General features: G+C 46.4%; 1 protein-coding gene across 2 annotated transcripts; it reads left to right on the top strand.

The window, feature by feature from the left end:
- On the top strand, positions 1–20,640 carry ntd5 (ntl-dependent gene 5). 2 transcript variants are annotated; one of them, XM_021622715.2, is made up of 9 exons: positions 1–260; positions 5,646–5,754; positions 9,363–9,509; positions 9,881–10,072; positions 18,416–18,527; positions 19,020–19,093; positions 19,499–19,678; positions 19,806–20,003; positions 20,194–20,640. In XM_021622715.2, exons 2-9 carry the CDS (start codon positions 5,691–5,693, stop codon positions 20,274–20,276), a joined length of 1,050 nt encoding a protein of 349 aa, XP_021478390.1. In that variant the 5' UTR covers positions 1–260; positions 5,646–5,690; the 3' UTR covers positions 20,277–20,640. The 2 variants fall into 2 exon arrangements, with proteins under 2 accessions (XP_021478390.1, XP_021478399.1); XM_021622724.2 differs by lacking the exon at positions 1–260 and having other exon boundaries at positions 5,341–5,754.

Here is a 20,640-nt window from a genome sequence, read left to right on the forward strand (position 1 = left end):
TGCAGTCTGCGCAAGGACGTCCATTGGGAGTTGGCCTGCAGACTACCCGCGGACGTTCAGATCGGGGACTATTGGTTCCACCCCCCGCACCCCCTCTCCGATACCCATGGAGCTGGGAGGGGCGGTGCGCAGGGAGACCGGAGGGAGTTCCAGTTCCAGCTCGTGCACCATCTGTGGGCAGTGGTCACACTGCCAGTCAGTGCCGGGTTGTTTCCTCTGGGGATTGAGGCAGCAGGCAGGAAACTCTGGCATCACCCCAGGTGAGTCGGCACCATTCTCACCCAGAGCCCTCTGTTGCACATATGTTTTTGTATGTCACTTTTCCTGAGTTTTCCCCGCATTCCCAGCACAAGGCGCTCGCCGATTCAGGCGTGGCTGGGAATTTTATAGATAGATCGTTCGCCCATAGTTTAGGGATCCCCATTGTTCCCGTTGCTGTGCCTTTCCCCATTCACGCCTTAGATAATCGACCATTAGGGTCAGGGTTGATTAGGGAGGCCACCGCTCCTCTGAGCATGGTGAGAGAATTAGTCTCTTCCCTATTGACTCTCCTGCGTTTCCCGTGGTGCTGGGCCTACCCTGGTTAGCTTGTCATGACCCCACTGTTTCTTGGCAACAGAGGGCTCTCACGGAGTGGTCGCGAGAGTGCTAGGGGAGGTGTTTAGGGGTTTCCGTAGGTGCTACTACGGTGGAAAGTCCAGATCAGGTCTCTACCGTGTGCATTCCCCCTGAATATGCTGATTTGGCTCTCGCCTTCTCCAAAAAGAAGGCGACTCAATTACCACCCCATCGACAGAGCGATTGTGCGATAGATCTCCTGGTAGACGCTGCACTTCCCAGGAGTCACGTGTATCCCCTCTCACAGGCAGAGACAGTGGCTATGGAAACATACAGTGCCTTGCGAAAGTATTCGGCCCCCTTGAACTTTGCGACCTTTTGCCACATTTCAGGCTTCAAACATAAAGATATAAAACTGTATTTTTTTGGTGAAGAATCAACAACAAGTGGGACACAATCATGAAGTGGAACGACATTTATTGGATATTTCAAACTTTTTTAACAAATCAAAAACTGAAAAATTGGGCGTGCAAAATTATCCAGCCCCCTTAAGTTAATACTTTGTAGCGCCACCTTTTGCTGCGATTACAGCTGTAAGTCGCTTGGGGTATGTCTCTATCAGTTTTGCACATCGAGAGACTGACATTTTTTCCCATTCCTCCTTGCAAAACAGCTCGAGCTCAGTGATGTTGGATGGAGAGCATTTGTGAACAGCAGTTTTCAGTTCTTTCCACAGATTCTCGATTGGATTCAGGTCTGGACTTTGACTTGGCCATTCTAACACCTGGATATGTTTATTTTTGAACCATTCCATTGTAGATTTTGCTTCATGTTTTGGATCATTGTCTTGTTGGAAGACAAATCTCCGTCCCAGTCTCAGGTCTTTTGCAGACTCCATCAGGTTTTCTTCCAGAATGGTCCTGTATTTGGCTCCATCCATCTTCCCATCAATTTTAACCATCTTCCCTGTCCCTGCTGAAGAAAAGCAGGCCCAAACCATGATGCTGCCACCACCATGTTTGACAGTGGGGATGGTGTGTTCAGCTGTGTTGCTTTTACGCCAAACATAACGTTTTGCATTGTTGCCAAAAAGTTCAATTTTGGTTTCATCTGACCAGAGCACCTTCTTCCACATGTTTGGTGTGTCTCCCAGGTGGCTTGTGGCAAACTTTAAACGACACTTTTTATGGATATCTTTAAGAAATGGCTTTCTTCTTGCCACTCTTCCATAAAGGCCAGATTTGTGCAATATACGACTGATTGTTGTCCTATGGACAGAGTCTCCCACCTCAGCTGTAGATCTCTGCAGTTCATCCAGAGTGATCATGGGCCTCTTGGCTGCATCTCTGATCAGTCTTCTCCTTGTATGAGCTGAAAGTTTAGAGGGACGGCCAGGTCTTGGTAGATTTGCAGTGGTCTGATACTCCTTCCATTTCAATATTATCGCTTGCATAGTGCTCCTTGGGATGTTTAAAGCTTGGGAAATCTTTTTGTATCCAAATCCGGCTTTAAACTTCTTCACAACAGTATCTCGGACCTGCATGGTGTGTTCCTTGTTCTTCATGATGCTCTCTGCGCTTTTAACGGACCTCTGAGACTATCACAGTGCAGGTGCATTTATACGGAGACTTGATTACACACAGGTGGATTGTATTTATCATCATTAGTCATTTAGGTCAACATTGGATCATTCAGAGATCCTCACTGAACTTCTGGAGAGAGTTTGCTGCACTGAAAGTAAAGGGGCTGAATAATTTTGCACGCCCAATTTTTCAGTTTTTGGTTTGTTAAAAAAGTTTGAAATATCCAATAAATGTCGTTCCACTTCATGATTGTGTCCCACTTGTTGTTGATTCTTCACAAAAAAATACAGTTTTATATCTTTATGTTTGAAGCCTGGAATGTGGCAAAAGGTTGCAAAGTTCAAGGGGGCCGAATACTTTCGCAAGGCACTGTATGTCTCTGAATCCCTGCATGAGGGGTACATTCGGTCCTCCACTTCACCCGCCTCTTCAAGTTTCTTTTTTGTGAAGAAGAAGGATGGGGGTCTGCGCCAGTGTATTGACTATCGAGGTCTGAACCAGATCCCTGTGAGGTATAGTTACCCGCTACCGCTCATAGCCACAGCGATTGAGTCAATGCACGGGGCGCGCTTCTTCACCAAACTAGATCTTAGGAGCGCTTACAACCTGGTGCGTATCCGGGAGGGAGACGAGTGGAAGACGGCTTTCAGTACCACCTCAGGGCACTATAAGTACCTCGTCATGCTGTACGGGTTGATGAATGCGCCATCAGTCTTCCAAGCCTTTGTAGACGAGATTTTCAGGGACCTGCATGGCAGGGTGTAGTGGTGTATATTGATGACATTCTGATATACTCAGCTGATATACTCGCAGAGCATGTGTCCCTGGTGCGCAGGGTGCTTGGTTGCCTGTTGGAGCATGACCTGTACGTCAAGGCTGAGGAATGCCTGTTCTTCCAGCAGTCCGTCTCCTTCCTAGGGTACCGCATTTCCACCTCAGGGGTGGAGATGGAGAGTGACCGCATTTCAGCCGTGCATAATTGGCCGACTCCCACCACGGTAAAGGAGGTGCAGCGGTTCTTAGGGTTTGCCAATTACTACCGGAGGTTTATCTGGGGTTTGCCAACTACTACGGAGGTTTATCCTGGGTTTTGGTCAGGTAGCGGCTCCCATTACCTCACTGCTGAAGGGGGGCCCGGTACGTTTGCAGTGGTCGGCTGAGGCGGACAGGGCATTTGGTCACCTGAGGGCTCTGTTTACCTCAGCTCCCGTGCTGGCCCATCCGGATCCCTCTTTGGCGTTCATAGTGGAGGTGGATGCATCCGAGGCTGGGATAGGAGCTGTGCTCTCTCAGCGCTCGTGTACGCCACCGAAGCTCCGCCCCTGTGCCTTCTTCTCGAAGAAGCTCAGCCTGGCGAAGCGAAACTATGACGTGGGGGACCGGGAGCTGTTGGCTGTCGTCAAGGCCTTGAAGGCGTGGAGACAATGGCTTGAGGGAGCTAAACATCCTTTTCTCATCTGGACGGACCACCACAATCTGGAGTACATCCGGGCAGCGAGGAGACTGAACCCTCGCCAGGCAAGGTGGGCCATGTTTTTCACACGTTTTGTTTTCACCCTTTCATACAGACCAGGTTCCCTGAACGTGAAGGCAGACACATTGTCCTGGCTGTATGACACAGAGGAGAGGCCCATGGATCCCACCCCCATACTCCCCGACTCCTGCCTGGTGGCGCCGGTAGTGTGGGAGCTGGACGCGGACATTGAGCAGGCGTTGCGTGCAGAGCCCGCTCCCGTCCAGTCTGCTGTGACCGGTTGATCTATTGGGCTCCTTTGGTCATCCTGGGATCGGACGGACAGTGAGCTGTTTGAGCGTGAGGTACTGGTGGCCTACCTTGGCTAAGGACATGAGGGTTATGTTTCCTCCTGCTTGGTGTGCACCCAGTGCAAGGCTCCTAGGCACCTGCCCAGAGGGAAGCTACACCCCTTACCCGTTCCACAACGGCATTGGTCGCACCTGTCGGTGGATTTTCTTACGGATCTCCTCCTCACAGGGTAACACCGCAATCCTGGTTGTTGTGGATCGGTTCTCTAAGTCCTGTCATCTCCTCCCTCTGCCCGTTCTCGCTACGGCCCTACAGACTGCGGAGGCCTTGTTTACACACGTCTTCCGGCACTACGGGGTGCCTGAGGATATAGTGTCTGATTGAGGTCCCCAGTTCACATCTAGAATCTGGAAGGCGTTCATGGAACGTCTGGGGGTCTCGATCAGCCTTACTTCGGGGTTTCACCCGAGAGTAATGGGCAGGTGAAGAGAGTAAACCAGGATGTGGCCAGGTTTCTGCTGTCTTATTGCCGGGACCGGTCAGTGGAGTGGGCGGCGTGCGTGCCCTGGGCCGAGATGGCACAGAACTCGCTTTGCCACTCCTCCACTAACCTCTCTCCCTTCCAGTGCGTACTGGGGTACCCGCCGGGACCGGGACCGGCTCTCGACCCGAAACCTGCCCCTCCGCCTGCCCTGCCGGAAGCTGGGTCCGCAGTGTGTGGGGCCATTTAAAGTCCTGAGGAGAGTGAACAAGGTTTGTTATAGGTTACAGCTTCCTCCCGATTACCGTATTAACCCCTCATTCCATGTGTCTCTCCTCAGGCCGGTGGTGGCTGGCCCGCTACAGGAGTCTGAGGTGCGGGAGGTTCCTCCGCCCCTTTTGGACATTGAGGTGGCCCCAGCGTTCTCTGTTCGTTCCATACTGGATTCGAGGCATCGGGCGAGAGGCCTTCAGTATCTCGTGGAGTGGGAGGGGTACGGTCCGGAGGAAAGGTGCTGGGTTCCGGTCGAGGACGTGTTAGACCCTTCAATGCTTCAGCTGCTGGAGCCGCGCGTCATACTGTCACGACTTCCGCCGAAGTTGGTTCCTCTCCTCGTTTGGGCGGCGTTCGGCGGTCGGCGTCGCCGGTCTTTTAGCCATCCTTGATCCATTTTTCATTTTGTCTTGTCTTCCCACACACCTGGTTTCAATACCATCATTACATGTTGTGTATTTAACCCTCTGTTCCCCCCATGTCCTTGTCCAGAATTGTTTATTGTAAGTGCTTGTGCACGGTATTCTGGTGTGTGACTGGTTTTGTACCCATTGTATTGATTGTTCTGTTTATAGTGATTTTTATTATTAAACTGCGCCGTTCTAACACAGTTTCTGCTCTCCTGCGCCTGACTTCTCTGCCGCCAGTACGCACCCCTTACGTTATCATTGTGTGTGTGTGTTTGAGATCTGGCTCAGGTAGTAATAATAGAACCTGTAACTGTTTGATCAGTAGACCCTATTGATTACAGGTATGTGTGTGAGTGGGAGACTGTAATGTCAGCTGCTCTGTTTGACCTCTTGACCCCCTTCTCTCAGCTCTATCAACATAAATGGGTGAAAGGTCTCTTCCAATGGAATTTTACCCAGTGTTCTAAACACTCAACACAAACCAGATGTGTGTTCCCGGGCTGTACCTTATCCCTCCCTCTCTCTCCCCCCTTTTCCCTTTTGTTCCCCTCTCCCCAAAATGTTCTGTTTCCCAGTGTGCCTCCCTCATAACGGCTGAGACCAGGGTCTAGGCTGGAAGGATGGACTCTGTGCTGCTGCTGTCTCTGTGGGCTCTGGCTGGCTCTGTCTCTCTGCAGACTGCAGGTAAGCTCAGCTCAGACCTCCTCTATCTCTCTCTCACACACATTGTCTATGACACTATGGAACTGTATGTGATTCCTAGACAGAGCTTGTCCCACCTAGGCTGAGCTGGGCTTTGGTTTGGCCCTTGGATAGATGAGTAAATCAGTTGATTATTTCAGATCATTTAAAAATCTAGAGCTTGCATTTGTTTTTCAATGAGTGTACTGCATATTGAATATTTGTTCCTGTCTTTGTTGTATTGACATAGGCTGTGGTTTTGGTTGTGTGTTATGGTTGGGGCATGCTGATACACTCCCGGCTACAAAGTTATTGAATGCATTTGCAGGTTTTTTTGGTTGTGTTTTGTACAAAGCATGCAAAACATACTAATCTCTCAGAGGTTAGCAGTCGTTGGGTGGTATGATATTTACTGTATGCCTCTGTAACCTTCTCACTCATCCTTATTCACAAATAACTCACGATTTTTAGCAATCATGGTCGCATCCACATTAATGTAATAGTGTTCAGAAACCTATTCTATTCTTATTAACAGTAAAAGTGACTCCAAAATGACACAATACATTATTTGGCATTCATTTCTATTATGCTCAACATAATCCAAAACACAACCAAAACACATGCATCCAACAGGTTTGTAGAGTCATAAGCTTGAAGTAGTCATTGCGTGCTAGGAATATGAGACACAATACTAAACTAAATGGCTCATGAGAGCCAGTTTCATCTTAGCGCTTGATGGTTTTTGGGACCGCACTGGAAGAAACGTTCAAAGTTCTTGACATTTTTCGTATTGACTGACCTTCATGTCTCAAAGTAATGATGGACTGTCATTTTTCTTTGCTTATTTGAGCTGTTCTAATAAGGTATTGGTCTTTTACCAAATTGAGCCATCTTCTGTTTACCCCCTGTCATGACGTTGGCCTCTTTGGGTATAGCAAGCCCCATCCCCTCTCCCTGCCTCCCCCTTGCCTCCTTCAAGTAGGTCGCTGTGGTCAGAGAGACGTCGTAAATTCCTGAGGATCTCCTCATGGACACACAGTATAAGAGGCAGAGTACATTTTCATAGAAGACAAAGGAATTCCTTCCATCTCACAGAACTTGAGGTACGAACAAATTTCATGTTCCGGAGAAAGTATAAAAGATCGGTGAAGAATCCAGCCACAAACTAGTCTGTTTGTCACAACTTGGGGTAGTTCATGGGAGACGGTGTGGCCACATTACCATAACGCTGTTTATATAATAGCCTCAGATATGAGGTTTACATCTAATTGTTGTATAAGATGAATGAGGGAATATGATACCGTTTGTATAATTGTGTAATATGATTTTGGACTGTTTAATGAAGAAAAATACTGAGCCCAGTTAGGGTCAGGCCTCCTGGGACAGCCCTTTTTTGGCCCTTCCGAATAAAACCCCCACTCGGGTTTTCGATCAGCAGACGGAGCTTACCTCAATTACGAGATGGCTAAAGGTTGCAGACCATGTTTTTCTCCATTAGGGGAGACAAAGGTTGTAGACCATTGCTGAATCTTTTAACCATACCACGTGGTTAAACTCTTAGACTATCGATACCGACAGAATAAGAACAAGTCTTTGATATTAATTACTAGTCTGCAGCTAGGAATTCGGTATCATTGAATGCGAAAAACGACAACCGCCGAAACATCCATTCTATAACGAAACGAATGAAGGTCACTTTGAACTATTCACTATAACCACAGAGAGAGAGAGGGAGAGAGACGGACAATTCTACAAAATGAACAAACTTTTCACCAGCGATCAAAACGACACACTGAGCGTAAATATATATATTGATTGCAATTGTTCCCGAATGAGTGAGCGTTCATGTGCAAAGGATTAGCATTTCAATTGTTATAATTATCACTCTGTAGTGACTTCTTAGTCGACCCCACTTCCCCTTTTGTCTAACAAGCCGCCAGGCTGGTTTAGCCCACTAGGGCACATTCTCCTATCATTTCATGTAACCACATTTATCTTGTTGTTTGTTTGTTTATGCATTTCTGTGATATACTTAGTTAGTAATAAATAAATAATTTAAGACAATTGATGTATGGATGACTCATAGTGAAGACTGGGTTCGTGCAGATAACCAACAATATACGACGTTTGGAATGAAACTACCGTGAGGTAAAGTAAATAATTCATTAATTCAAAGACTAATTGATCAGATAAAATATCTGAAAAGTTATTTTAGGAAATTATAACTTTGTAATCTGAATATTTTTCCTTGGTGCCCCGACTTCCTAGTAATTACGGTTACATGATGAATCAGTCTAATCGCGTAATACTAATTACAGAGAATCTTTGATAAAAAACTATCAGTCTTCAGTTAATGATAGTAAAGACACGACACCCCACTAACTTGTCACAACACAACTGATTGGCTCAAACGCATTAAGAAGGAAATAAATTCCCCAAATTAAGAAAGCCAAGAGTGTGTAAAGCTGTCATAAAGGGAAAGGGTGGCTACTTTGAAGAATATATATTTTGATTTGTTAAAAAATACAATTACTATATGATTCCATATGTGTTATTTCATAGTTTTGATGTCTTCACTATTATTCTACAATGTAGAAAATAGTAAAAATAAAGTAAAACCCTGGAATGAGTAGGTGTCCATACGTTTGACTGGTACTGTATATATGGTCTCTCAGTGTTTTTATGAATATTGCTAGCAACAACAGAATAAAGGAATTTTGAATTACATATCAACAGTAGAAAATAGGAGAATATCTTCTATCTAATGATGCCAACTTTATTTCTCAACTCCTAATATAAAGACAATTACACTTTTTGGAGCCAATTAAGAAAGTAAGCTTTCTTGACTTGTCTTGGACATACATTTTTCCCAACACTGGGTGGCCGGTTTACCTGGGAGGGGGTCCCTGGGTGGCCGGTTTACCTGGGAGTGGGTCCCTGGGTGGCCGGTTTACCTGGGAGGGGGTCCCTGAGTGGCAGGTTTACCTGGGAGTGGGTCCCTGGGTGGACGGTTTACCTGGGAGGGGGTCCCTGGGTGGCCGGTTTACCTGGGAGTGGGTCCCTGGGTGTACGGTTTACCTGGGAGGGGGTCCCTGAGTGGCCGGTTACCTGGGAGTGGGTCCCTGGGTGTCCGGTTTACCTGGGAGGGGGTTCCTGGGTGGCCGGTTTACCTGGGAGGGGGTCCCTGAGTGGCCGGTTTACCTGGGAGTGGGTCCCTGGGTGTCCGGTTTACCTGGGAGGGGGTCCCTGAGTGGCCGGTTTACCTGGGTGTGGGTCCCTGGGTGGACGGTTTACCTGGGAGGGGGTCCCTGGGTGTACGGTTTACCTGGGAGGGGGTCCCTGGGTGGACGGTTTACCTGGGAGGGGGTCCCTGGGGAGCCGGTTTACCTGGGAGAGGGTCCCTGGGCAAGAAAAGGTTGAAGACCTCTGACCTAATATAGTAATATATGCCATTTAGTAGACACTTCTATCCAAAGTGACTTGCAGACATAAAAAACATTTTCTCATTTGGGTGGTCCCGGATATCAAACCCACCATGCTTACGTTGCATTCACCATGCTCTACCAACTGAGCTAGAGGGCCACATCTCTCCACCTCTGTCTCTCTCCTAGTCCAGGCATCTGATGCGTGTCCAGAGAGGCTGCTGGGTAACGAACGGAGAAGGACGTGTCCAAAACCCTGTACACAGGACAAGGACTGTGGCAACAAGCGCCAGTGTCTGTGTGATGGCCAGTGTGGCCTCAGCTGTGTGGCTCCAGGTACGTGTGTGTGTTCTGGTTTGTCAGTGTGTGCTCAGCTGTGTGGCTCCAGGTACATGTGTGTGTTCTTTGTTTGTCAGTTGGACCTCAGCTGTGTGGCTCCAGGTACGTGTTTGTGTTCTGGTTTGTCAGTTGGGCCTTAGCTGCGGGGGTTAATTTAAATCATTGCACATGTTCATGTGTGTTCCAAATGAGGAAATGAGGGCACTCAACATGGCTTTACATCATCACCAGTGATGCCCCATCTGGAAGTGCCTTTTCAGTTCATCTGCCCAGAAACACACTAAGCCCATTCTAAACTGTTCTTGATGATCTGATCTTTCCTCGTTAACCTCTCCACTCCTCCATCTCTTCCTCTCTTTCTTCCCCAGGTCGTACTTGTCCCTGGCCCCTGCCCTCAGGGAACAGCTTTGTTGCTTCCCTCCTCTCTCCCACTCCCTCTTTCTCTGCCCTCCTCGAGGTGCGTTGTGACACAGGCTACATGTTGCCCAATGGCTTGGATGCAGCCATCCGTCGTTGCCAAGGCGACCGACAATGGAGCGGTGATGATCCCAACTGCACAGGTGGGTACAAGAACAGAGAAGAGAGGCAGAATGTTCTGGATGCAATTTAGATAACATTATCTCTGCTCATTAGAAGGACCCTGGAAATAGGGAAGGGGAAGGGAAGGGGGTACCTAGTTAGTTACATAACTGAATGAATTCAACTGAAATGTGTCTTCCGCATTTAACCCAACCCCTCTGAATCAGAGAGGTGCGGGGGACTCCCTTACTTGATGTCCATGTTGTTGGGGGATTATCTGCCTTGCTCAAGGGAGTTACTGGCTCAACGCTCTTAACCGCTAGGCTACCTGCCGCCCCCAAAGAATGGAATGGAATGCACATACTGTAGATTGCACAGTAAATGGAACAGAACATATTTCACTCCCTCTGTTCTATTCAGTCCATTTCTATGTGTTACATCATATTCTATTCTATTAATATTTTATCCCAGAAGCAGTTTTTCACTCTTACAAAAAAGGGTTCAAAAAGGGTTCTTCAGCTGCTCCCATAGGAGAACCCGTTGAGGTTCTAGGCGTCTGTGTGTGTGTCAAATCAAATCAAATCAAAGTTTATTTGTCACGTATACAACAGGTGTAGACCTTACAGTGAAATGCTTACTTACAGAATCTATCCAATAGTGCTGGAAAAAAAAAGTGTGTGTGTGTGTGTGTACCTCAGGAATGAGGCCCTCTGTGATGGTGTTATTTTGTTGGCAGTTTGTCTGTTTGCATAGACTGGGACGTTGTGTAACCAGGGCCCGTTCTCTAAATTGCCTTAGCAACGGGACTATCAGCTGTTGATACTAGGACTGCAGTCCAGAGAGAGGCAGGACTTGATTAGTTCACAGTGTCTGTGCCAGATAGGGTGAAAGAGCATGTTCTAGTCTTCATCTCCTCCTGGCTGGGTTCTTTTAACCTTTATTTAACTGTTGTGTGTTTCAGTGTGTGAGTCAAGTGTGTATTTTAAGAGTGTGAAGGTCTGCATGCATTCGTGTCCTCTGTGCACTATTGTGTGTGTGTGTGTGTGTGTACTTATAGTGTGATATGTTCGTGTTTGTGTGTGTGTGTGTGTGTGTGTGTGTGTGTAATTATAGTGTGATATGTTTATGTTTGTGTGTGTGTGTGTGTGTGTACTTATAGTGTTATATGTTTGTGTTTGTGTGTGTGTGTGTGTGTACTTATAGTGTTATATGTTTGTGTTTGTGTGTGTGTGTGTGTGTAATTATAGTGTGATATGTTTATGTTTGTGTGTGTGTGTGTGTACTTATAGTGTTATATGTTCGTGTTTGTTTGTGTGTGTGTGTGTGTGTGTGTGTGTGTAATTATAGTGTGATATGTTTATGTTTGTGTGTGTGTGTGTGTACTTATAGTGTTATATGTTTGTGTTTGTGTGTGTGTGTGTGTGTGTGTGTAATTATAGTGTGATATGTTTGTGTGTGTGTGTACTTACAGTGTTATATGTTTGTGTTTGTGTATGTGTGTGTGTGTGTGTGTCCATGTCCCAATCTCACAGAGCTCCTTCTCAGAGACAGGCAGTAGGTTGGCTGGGTGTCTTCCTGTGTGTATTCTGTACATTTGTGTATTCGAGCTGTGCTCCATCGTGCTTATTGAGAGGCAGTGGGCGGTAGATCACTGTCAGAGTGTCAAATAGCTGTGTGTATGTGTGTGAGTTTAAGAGAGAGAGAGAGACAGAGAGTGGGGGGGAGAGAGGGGAGAGAGAGAGAGAGAGAGAGAAAGAGAGAGAGAGAAGGGAGAGGGAGAGGGAGAGAGACAGAGAGAGAGAGGGGAGAGAGAGGGGGGGGGGGGGGAGAGGGAGGGGGGCGAGAGAAAGGAAGACATTTTGTGTATACATTGAATGTGTGTGGGATGTGGATCACAGATAGTGTCAAAGAGCTGTGTGTGTGTGTGTGTGTGTGTGTGTGTGTGTGTGTGTGTGTGTGTGTGTGTGTGTGTGTGTGTGTGTGTGTGATGTGTGTGGGCGACGGATCACAGTCAGAGAGCTCTCTTGCTCATGCAGCTCTGGGCCATGCTGTTCCCTCTTCTCCTCTCCTCTCTCCTCTCTCATCCTTTCTTCCTCTCATCCTCTTCTCCTCTCATCCTTTTCAATCTGAGAGGCCCCTGATAAGGTCTCTCCCCTCAGAGAGAGCCAAGGACAAGTAAGCAGCTCTGGGCTATTTAGTGTGTTTGTTTGGTGAAGCAGAACTGGGCTGTAGAGAGAGGTGTGCAATGTGTGTGTGTGTGTGTGTGTGTGTGTGTGTGTGTGTGTGTGTGTGCGCGCATGGGGTGGACTTGACCGGGAAAGAGGTGCACAGCTTTGACCACCTGGTCATCTATGGACATCTCTCTGCTTTCACTATCACTCCTTTAAGACAGAGCTACCTGTCAGCCAACAGTAGTTTCACACTGGGCCCTGGCTGTGTGGGAGGCAGGCAGGGAGGGAGGGAGGCTGGAGAGCACACAGAGAGAGGAGGGCCGCAGTTAGAACACTGAACCAACCCAGCTCCAGGCACTCACACTCACTCCCCATACAGCCACACACTCAACTCACTCACCCTGCCCATTCTGAATTTATATAGCTACGTATAGGATTAGATATATTTCAAAGACACTCAGTGAACTGACCCCTTTTGATGTTGCTCATGTGTGTCTATGGGAGAGTTTTACACAGAAGAGAGCCTCTCTCTACCTGCTGTCGTTACTCTGCATATCACAATACCCATCGAACATCCCTCCCTATAAATCTGAGGTCACTTCAACACCCCTACAAAGAGCCTCTCTTGATATTTATATTTCCACGAACGAGAGGCTCTCATACTTCCAGGAATGAGCCATCCATGTGGTTACACAACTAATGCAGCATCTCTCTCTTTCTATATTTCTCTTTCTCAGTCAATCTCTCTCTCTCTGCCACTCTCCCTCTCTCTGTCAATCTCTCTCTCTCTGCCACTCTCTGTCTCTCTCTCTATCTCTCTGCCACTCTCCCTCTCTCTGTCAATCTCTCTCCCTCTCTCTCTCTCTCTCTCTCTCTATCTCTCTCTGTCAATCTCTCTCTCTCTCTGCCACTCTCCCTCTCTCTCTCTCTCTCTGCCACTCTCCCTCTCTCTGTCAATCTCTCTCTCTCTGCCACTCTCCCTCTCTCTCTCTCTCTCTCTCTCTCTCTCTCTCTCTCTCTCTCTCTCTCTCTCTCTATCTCTCTCTGTCAATCTCTCTCTCTCTGCCACTCTCCCTCTCTCTCTCTCTCGCTCTATCTCTCTCTGTCAATCTCTCTCTCTCTGCCACTCTCCCTCTCTCTCTCTCTCTCTCTCTCGCTCTCTCTCTCTCTCTCTCTCTCTCTCTCTGTCAATCTCTCTCTCTCTCTCTCTCTCTCTCTCTCCCTCTCTCTCTCTGCCACTCTCTCTCTCTCTCTCTCTCTCTCTCTGCCACTGTCTCTCTCTCTCTGTCAATCTCTCTCTCTCTCTCTCTCTCTCTCGCTCTCTCTCTCTCTCTCTGCCACTGTCTCTCTCTCTCTGTCAATCTCTCTATCTCTGCCACTGTCTCTCTCTCTCTCTCTGTCAATCTCTCTCTCTCTGCCACTCTCTCTCTCGCTATCTCTCTCTATCTCTCTCTCTCTCTCTCTCTCTCTGCCACTGTCTCTCTCTCTCTGTCAATCTCTCTATCTCTGCCACTGTATCTCTCTCTCACTCTGTCACACTCTCACTCTCTGTCACTCTCTCTGTCACTCTGTCATTCTCTCTCTCTGCAGCAGTATGCATGCTTATCAGCTAGGTATCATAATCTATTTTCAGATTCCTGTTTTCACAAAGGATATTCAATTTCCTGACTCATAGCTACGACAACCTGCAACACCTATAACCTACAAACATTAAAGGGACATGTGAGGTGTTGACCGCTATGTATGCTGAAGAGGAGTCCCCCTCATTCCACTTCTCCCTGTCTGCTGTGTCATCTCGCACCTATAGTGCATTCAGAAAGTATTCAGACTCCTTGACTTTTTACACATTTTGTTAGGTTACAGCCTAATTCTAAAATGGATTAAATCGTTTTTATTTTCTTCATTGGTCTAAACACAATACCCCATAATGACAAAGCAAAAACTGTTTTTTAGACGTTTAGGCAAATTTATAAAATAAAAAAAATGAAACAGGACATTTACGTAAGTATTCAGACACTTTACTCAGTACTTTGTTGAAGCATGATTACAGCCTCAAGTCTTCATGGGTACGACGCAACAAGCTGGGACACCTGTATTTGGGGAGTTTCTCCCATTCTTCTCTGCATATCCTCTCAAGCTCTGTCAGGTTGGATGGGGAGTGTTGCTGCACAGCTATTTCCAGGTCTCTCCAGAGATGTTCGATTGGGTTAAATTCCGGGCCCCGGCCCGGGCCACTCAAGGTCATTCCGTCACTTGTCCCGAAGCCACTCCTGCGTTGTCTTGGCTGTGTGCTGAGGGTTGTTGTCCTGTTAGAAGGTGAACCTTCGCCCCAGTCTGAGGTCCTGAGAGCTCCAGAGCAAGTTTTCATCAAGGATCTCGCTGTACTTTGCTCTGTTCATCTTTGCCTCGATCCTGACTAGTCTCTCAGTCCCTGCCGCTGAAACACATCCCCATAGCATGATGCTGCCACCATCATGCTTCACCGTAGGGTAGGTGCCAGGTTTCCTCCAGATGTGAAGCTTGGCATTCAGGCCAAAGAGTTCAATCTTGGTTTCATCAGACCAGAAAATCTTGTTTCTCATGGCCGTAGAGTATTTAGGTGCCTTTTGGCAAACACCAAGCGGGCTGTCATGTGCATTTTACTGAGGAGTGGCTCCTGTCTGGCCACTCTATCATAAATGCCTGATTGGTGGAATGCTGCAGAGATGGTTGTCCTTCTGGAAGGTCCTCCCATCTCCACAGGGATGGGAGGGTTCTTGGTCACCTCCCTGACCATGGCCCTTCTCCCCCCCATTGTTCAGTTTGGCTAGGCGGCCAGCTCTAGGAAGAGTTTTGGTGGTTCCAAACTTCTTCCACCACTGGGTTCTTGAGGACCTTCAATGCTAAATAAATGTTTTGGTACCCTTCCCTAGATCTGGACAATTCCTTTGACCTCATGGCTTGGTTTTTGCTCTGACATGCACTGTCAACTGTGGGACCTTATATAGACAATTGTGTGCCTTTCCAAATCATGTCTAATCAATTCAATTTACCACAGGTGGCCTCCAATCAAGTTGTAGAAACATCTCAAGGATGATCAATGGAAACAGGATGCACCTGAGCTAAATTTCGAGTCTCATAGCAAATGATTTGAATACTTATGTAAATAAGCTATTTCTGTTTTTTATTTGTAATAAAATAGCTAAAATGTGTGTAGATTGATGTGGATTTAAATTATTATTTTTTTTTAAATAAAACTAACGTAACAAAATGTAGAGAAAGTCAAGGCATCTGAGTACTTTCCGAATGCACTCCAGCTGTTAACTTTCTCTCAATCCCGTTATTCACATTAGCTAAACACTGCTCTGTGTGTGTGTCTGTCTGTGTGTGTTTGCGTGTTGTGTTCCTGTATTTTCTATGAACCCTATTATGCACATTAGTTACATGTTACAAGTTTTTACACCCCTTGACTTTTTCCACATTTTGTTGTGTTACAAAGCGCGATTAAAATAGATTTAATAGATTTTTTTTTGTCAACAATCTACACAAAATATTCTGTAACGTCTCAGTGGAAGAAACATGTTTTTTTTATTCATGAAAAATATTATATTTTGAATAGAGAAGCATATTCAACCCACATGTTAGATCACCTTTGGCAGCGATTACAGCTGTGAGCCTCTCTGGACGAGTCTAAGAGCTTAGCAAACCTTGATTGTACAATATTTGCCCATTATTCTTTTTTAAATTCTTCAAGCATTGTCAAGTTCATTGTTGATCATTGCTAGACATTTTCAAGACGATTTAAGTCAAAACTGTAACTAGGCCACTGTAACATTCAATGTCGTCTTGCATTTTAGTTTATTGTCCTGCTGAAAGGGGATTTGTCTCCCAGTATCTGTTGGAAAGCAGACTGAAACAGGTTCTCTTTTTACGTTGCCTCTGTAACGGCTGTTGGAAGGAGAGGACCAAGGTGCAGCGTTGTTCGTGTTCATACTTTTATTAGAACTGAACACTGAAATAACAAAAATAACAAAGAGAACGAACAAAACCGACACAGTTCTGCCTGGTGCAGACACAAAAACAGAAAACAACTACCTTACAAAACACAGGTGGGAAAAGGCTACCTAAGCATGGTTCTCAATCAGAGACAACGATAGACAGCTGCCTCTGATTGAGAACCACACCCGGCAAAACACACAGAAATAGAAAACATAGAGCACAAAACATAGAATGCCCACCCCAACTCACGCCCTGAAACCAAAATAGAGATAAAAAATGGATCTCTAAGGTCAGGGCGTGACAGCCTGTGCTTAGCTCTATTAATTTTCTTTATATTCAAAAAGACCTCCCTAGTCTTTGCCGATGACAAGTATACCCACAACATGATGCAGCCACCACTATGCTTGAAAACAGGAAGACTGTTGCTCAGTGATGTGCTGTGTTGGATTTTCCTCAAACATATAATACAGCATTAATTCAGTGCCTTATTGCAAACAGGGTGCATGTTTGGAATATTTTAATTCTGTACAGACTTCCTTTGTTTCATTCCGTCATTTAGATTAGTATTGTAGAGTAACTGCAATGTTGTTGATCCATCCTCAGTTTTCTCCTATCACAGCCATTAAACTATAACAGTATCATGACACAAGGCGAGACCCAGATGCAGACAGAGGAGGCAGATGGTTGTAGTCTTACAATGTTTAATAATACAAAAGGGGTAGGCAAGAGAATGGTCGTGGACAGGCAAAAGGTCAAAACCAGATCAGAGTCCAGGAGGTACACAGTGGCAGACAGGTTCGTGGTCAAGGCAGGCAGAATGGTCAGGCAGGCGGGTACAGAGTACAGAACAGGCAAGGGTCAAAACCGGGAGGACTAGAAAAAAGAGAATAGTAAAGGCAGGAGTACGGGAAAACTGCTGGTTGACTTGGAAACATACAAGACGAACTGGCACAGAGACACAGGGATAAATACACTGGTACAGAGAGACAGGAAACACAGGGATAAATACACTGGGGAAAACAAGCAGCACCTGGAGGGGGTGGAGACAAGAATGAGGACAGGTGAAGCTGATCAGGGTGTGACAAACTGTTTTAAAGTCACCATTGGCCTCATGTTGACATCCCTGATCGGTTTCCTTCCTCTCTGGCAACTGAGGAAGGACGCCTGTATCTTTGTAGTGACTGATTGTATTTATACACCATCCGAAGTGTAATTAATAACTTCACCATGCTCAAAGGGATATTCAATATCTGCTTTTTTTTTACCCAGCCCCTTGCAAGGCATTGGAAAACCTCCATGGTTTTTGTGGTTGAATCTGTGTTTGAAATTCACTGCTCGACTGAGGGACCTTACAGATAATTGTATGTGTGGGGTACAGAGATGAGGTAGTCATTCAAAAATCATGTTAATAAACACCATTATTCCACACAGAGTTATTCCATGCAATTTATTATGTGACTTGTTAAGCAAATGTTTACTCCTGAACTTATTTAGGCTTGCTATAACAAGGGGGTAGAATTTTCACACCCTGACCTTAGAGACCCTTTTTTCTCTATGTTTGTTAGGTCAGGGTGTGACTTGGGTGGGAAGTCTATGCTTTCTATTTCTTTGTTTTGGCCGGGTATGATTCTCAATCAGGGACAGCTGTCTATCGTTGTCTCTGATTGGGAATCATACTTAGGCAGTCCTTTTTCTCTCTTTCATTTGTGGGACCTTGTTTTTGCATAGTTGGTGTGGAGCCTGCAGAACTTTACGGCCGTTTGTCTTTTGTTGTTTTTTGGTGTCATTTGACAATAAAGTAAAATGTACGCCTACCACGCTGCACCTTGGTCTCCTTCTAACGACGGCCGTAACATGAATACTCATTGACTTAAGACCTTTCAGCTTTGAATTTTTCATTCATTAGCAAAAATGTATAAAAACATAATTCCACATTATGGGAAATTGTGTGGAGATCAATGACACAAAATCTAAATGTAATCCAATTTTAAATTCAAGCTTTAACACAACAAAATGTGGAAAAAGTCAAGGGGTGTGAATACTTTCTGAAGGCACTGCAAAATATAATCAGCACCCTGTGTGTGTGTGTGAACCAGAACAGAATGTACAAATGTGTTTTGTTACAGATGTGCTTCTCACTCTCCCTTTCCCTCCCCCCTCTCTCCTCCCTCTCTCTTCCACCCTTCTCTTGCCTCCTCCCTCCCTCATGTGCGTCTACGTCTGCCCCCTCTGTAGCCCCCACCTCCCCCCAGGTCTCATGTCCTTTACCTGAGGAGTTGACCAACACCTTCAGCATCGATGGATCCGCAGTCGCTGGAACAACCATCCGCTACACCTGTCTGTCTGGGTGAGAGAGGGAGGGAGGGAGAGAGATAGAGAGAGAGAGGATGCAAGCTAGAGAGGTTGGAAGAGGCAGGGTGGGTGAGCGAGAGGCAGGATGAGAGGTTTGAGACAGAGAGAGAGAGAGAGCGATGAAAGACAGATGGCAGACAAAGGAGAGAGAGAGAGATGGGTGGTAAGGGGTGGAAGTGGAGTAACTTCATTATGTAGAGACTGGGCTGTCTGCATTACTGTTGTTAACTAGGCCATTAATATGCTTTTTACTGACTCACATCTAATAATGTATCACATCCCAATGCATATGTCAGTTGGAATCATGTATTGTATGCAAAATACACACTTTCTGAAACAGAGCCAATGGAGAGGTGAACATTTAACCCCTGCTACACCGCTTAGTGTATTACCGGTCAATTAGTCATATAACCACCCCCCCTCTCTCTGTCTCTCCCTATCTCTCTCTCCCCCTCTCTCTCATTCTCTCCCCCCATTCTCTCTCCAGGGAGCTGGTGGGAAACAGTGAGAATCTCTGTAATATTGATCAGACCTGGCAGTACCCTCACCCCATCTGTCAAAGTACGTGTGTGTGTTTTATAATATATAGTGTTTGATAGAGAGAGAGCAAGCAGAGGGAGAGCATCAGAGCCATGGAATTTGATGGTTGGCGTGTGGGTGGATGGGGCCTTTTGAGTGTGGTTGTGTGTTTGTATTTTGCGGAGGAGGTTATTGTACTCTGCACATGAAATCGTTCTACTTTGTGTGTGTGTGTCTTTTTATGTGTGTGAGAGAGACTGAAATGTCGGTTGTTATGTTTCATAGTGCTTTACTGCCACCTTTTGGCCTAAACAGAGAATAACATCTCTTGCCAATTCATTCAGCAATGTTCTTGTATCCTGGTCTGATCCTAGGGACTCACAGGGTGTGCAGGCTTGAAGAACAAGTAAATGTGTATATACAGTGACCCTCTCTCTCCTGATCCAGGGGTGTGGTGCCCGCCCCCCCAGGAGGTGAACCAGGGGTACCTGGTGGCGGTACAGAGGACTGAGTACGATGTGGGCGATGCCATCTATTACCTCTGCAAGAAGAACCACCTGCTGGATGGACCCAACCGGGTCACATGCCAGCCCAACGGCACCTGGAGCACAGTGCCCTACTGCAGAGGTGAGTCCTAACTGATACACCCAGGGCCCACTGTGTGTGTGTGTGTGAGTGAGAGACAGAGAGAGTGTAGGTAGAATATTGACCTTTCTTCTTTATTTGTTCTTCATCCTGTACTTCCTGCTCTTAGCGCGCTGTCCAATCATAGCGGAGCGGAGCCGTGTTCTGATTGGTGGGCTGAAGCGTTGGCCCTATGACGTGACAGACTCGGTGGTTCCTCACGGGGAGAGCGTGACGTTCTACTGTAAACACTCCAGGAAGCAGTGCAGCTTCCCCTACACACAGACCTGTTTCGACGGCAGGCTCAACCCCCCCTTCTGCTACCTGGGTGAGTTGGGAACCCAGAACTGGTGCCCTGTCTAACAGGATCTATGGAAAACCCCTTGGTGCCTTACTAGTCTTTCTATGTGACTGTTCAGTGGTCAGGAGACCTCAGGGTTCAGTCAGAGACAGTATGTGCTTATATTGTCTTCATTTGATGTAACATGTCTTATCACCTCCCTCCTTCTGTGTCCCAGAACCCACCTGGCTGCAGTACAAACTGTTCCCTCATCGGCTGGTGTCGGAGATCGAGGCCTGCTCTCTTGTAGACCTGGACTAATACCCCAACACTCCCATCTCTATCTCTTGTCCCCCTCTCTCTCAGCCTGTACCAATGATAGGCTCTACATGTCTTAATAACAGCTGTGTTAATGATAATACATGCATTAATACAGAAGTAAAACGTAGTCATGACTCATATAGTTAAAATGTTCACTTCATGTGTTGTTATCGTGTGACTCTGACTCCTCCCACTGCGGGATCTGACTGACCTTACTTGTTGTTTTGTTTTAACATAGTGTGTTCCTGCCCCAAGCTGGCCCTCAGGATACTCCTCCTCCTTCTGTTGTTGACAAACCAAGCCCTGAGGCTTGGAAGTTCTATTGATGTGACGGTTTTGAAATAAAAACAACGTTTTGCTGTAA

Source organism: Oncorhynchus mykiss, chromosome 2 (genome assembly GCF_013265735.2).
Source record: "Oncorhynchus mykiss isolate Arlee chromosome 2, USDA_OmykA_1.1, whole genome shotgun sequence".
NCBI lineage: Eukaryota > Metazoa > Chordata > Actinopteri > Salmoniformes > Salmonidae > Oncorhynchus > Oncorhynchus mykiss.

Coding starts and splice junctions, on each gene's coding strand:
- ntd5 (XM_021622715.2), top strand. CDS start 5,691: ATGGACTCTGTGCTGCTGCTGTCTCTGTGGGCTCTGGCTGGCTCTGTC. Junction 10,073..18,415: donor TGATGATCCCAACTGCACAG/GTGGGTACAAGA, acceptor CCCCCTCTGTAG/CCCCCACCTCCCCCCAGGTC. Junction 18,528..19,019: donor CGCTACACCTGTCTGTCTGG/GTGAGAGAGGGA, acceptor TTCTCTCTCCAG/GGAGCTGGTGGGAAACAGTG.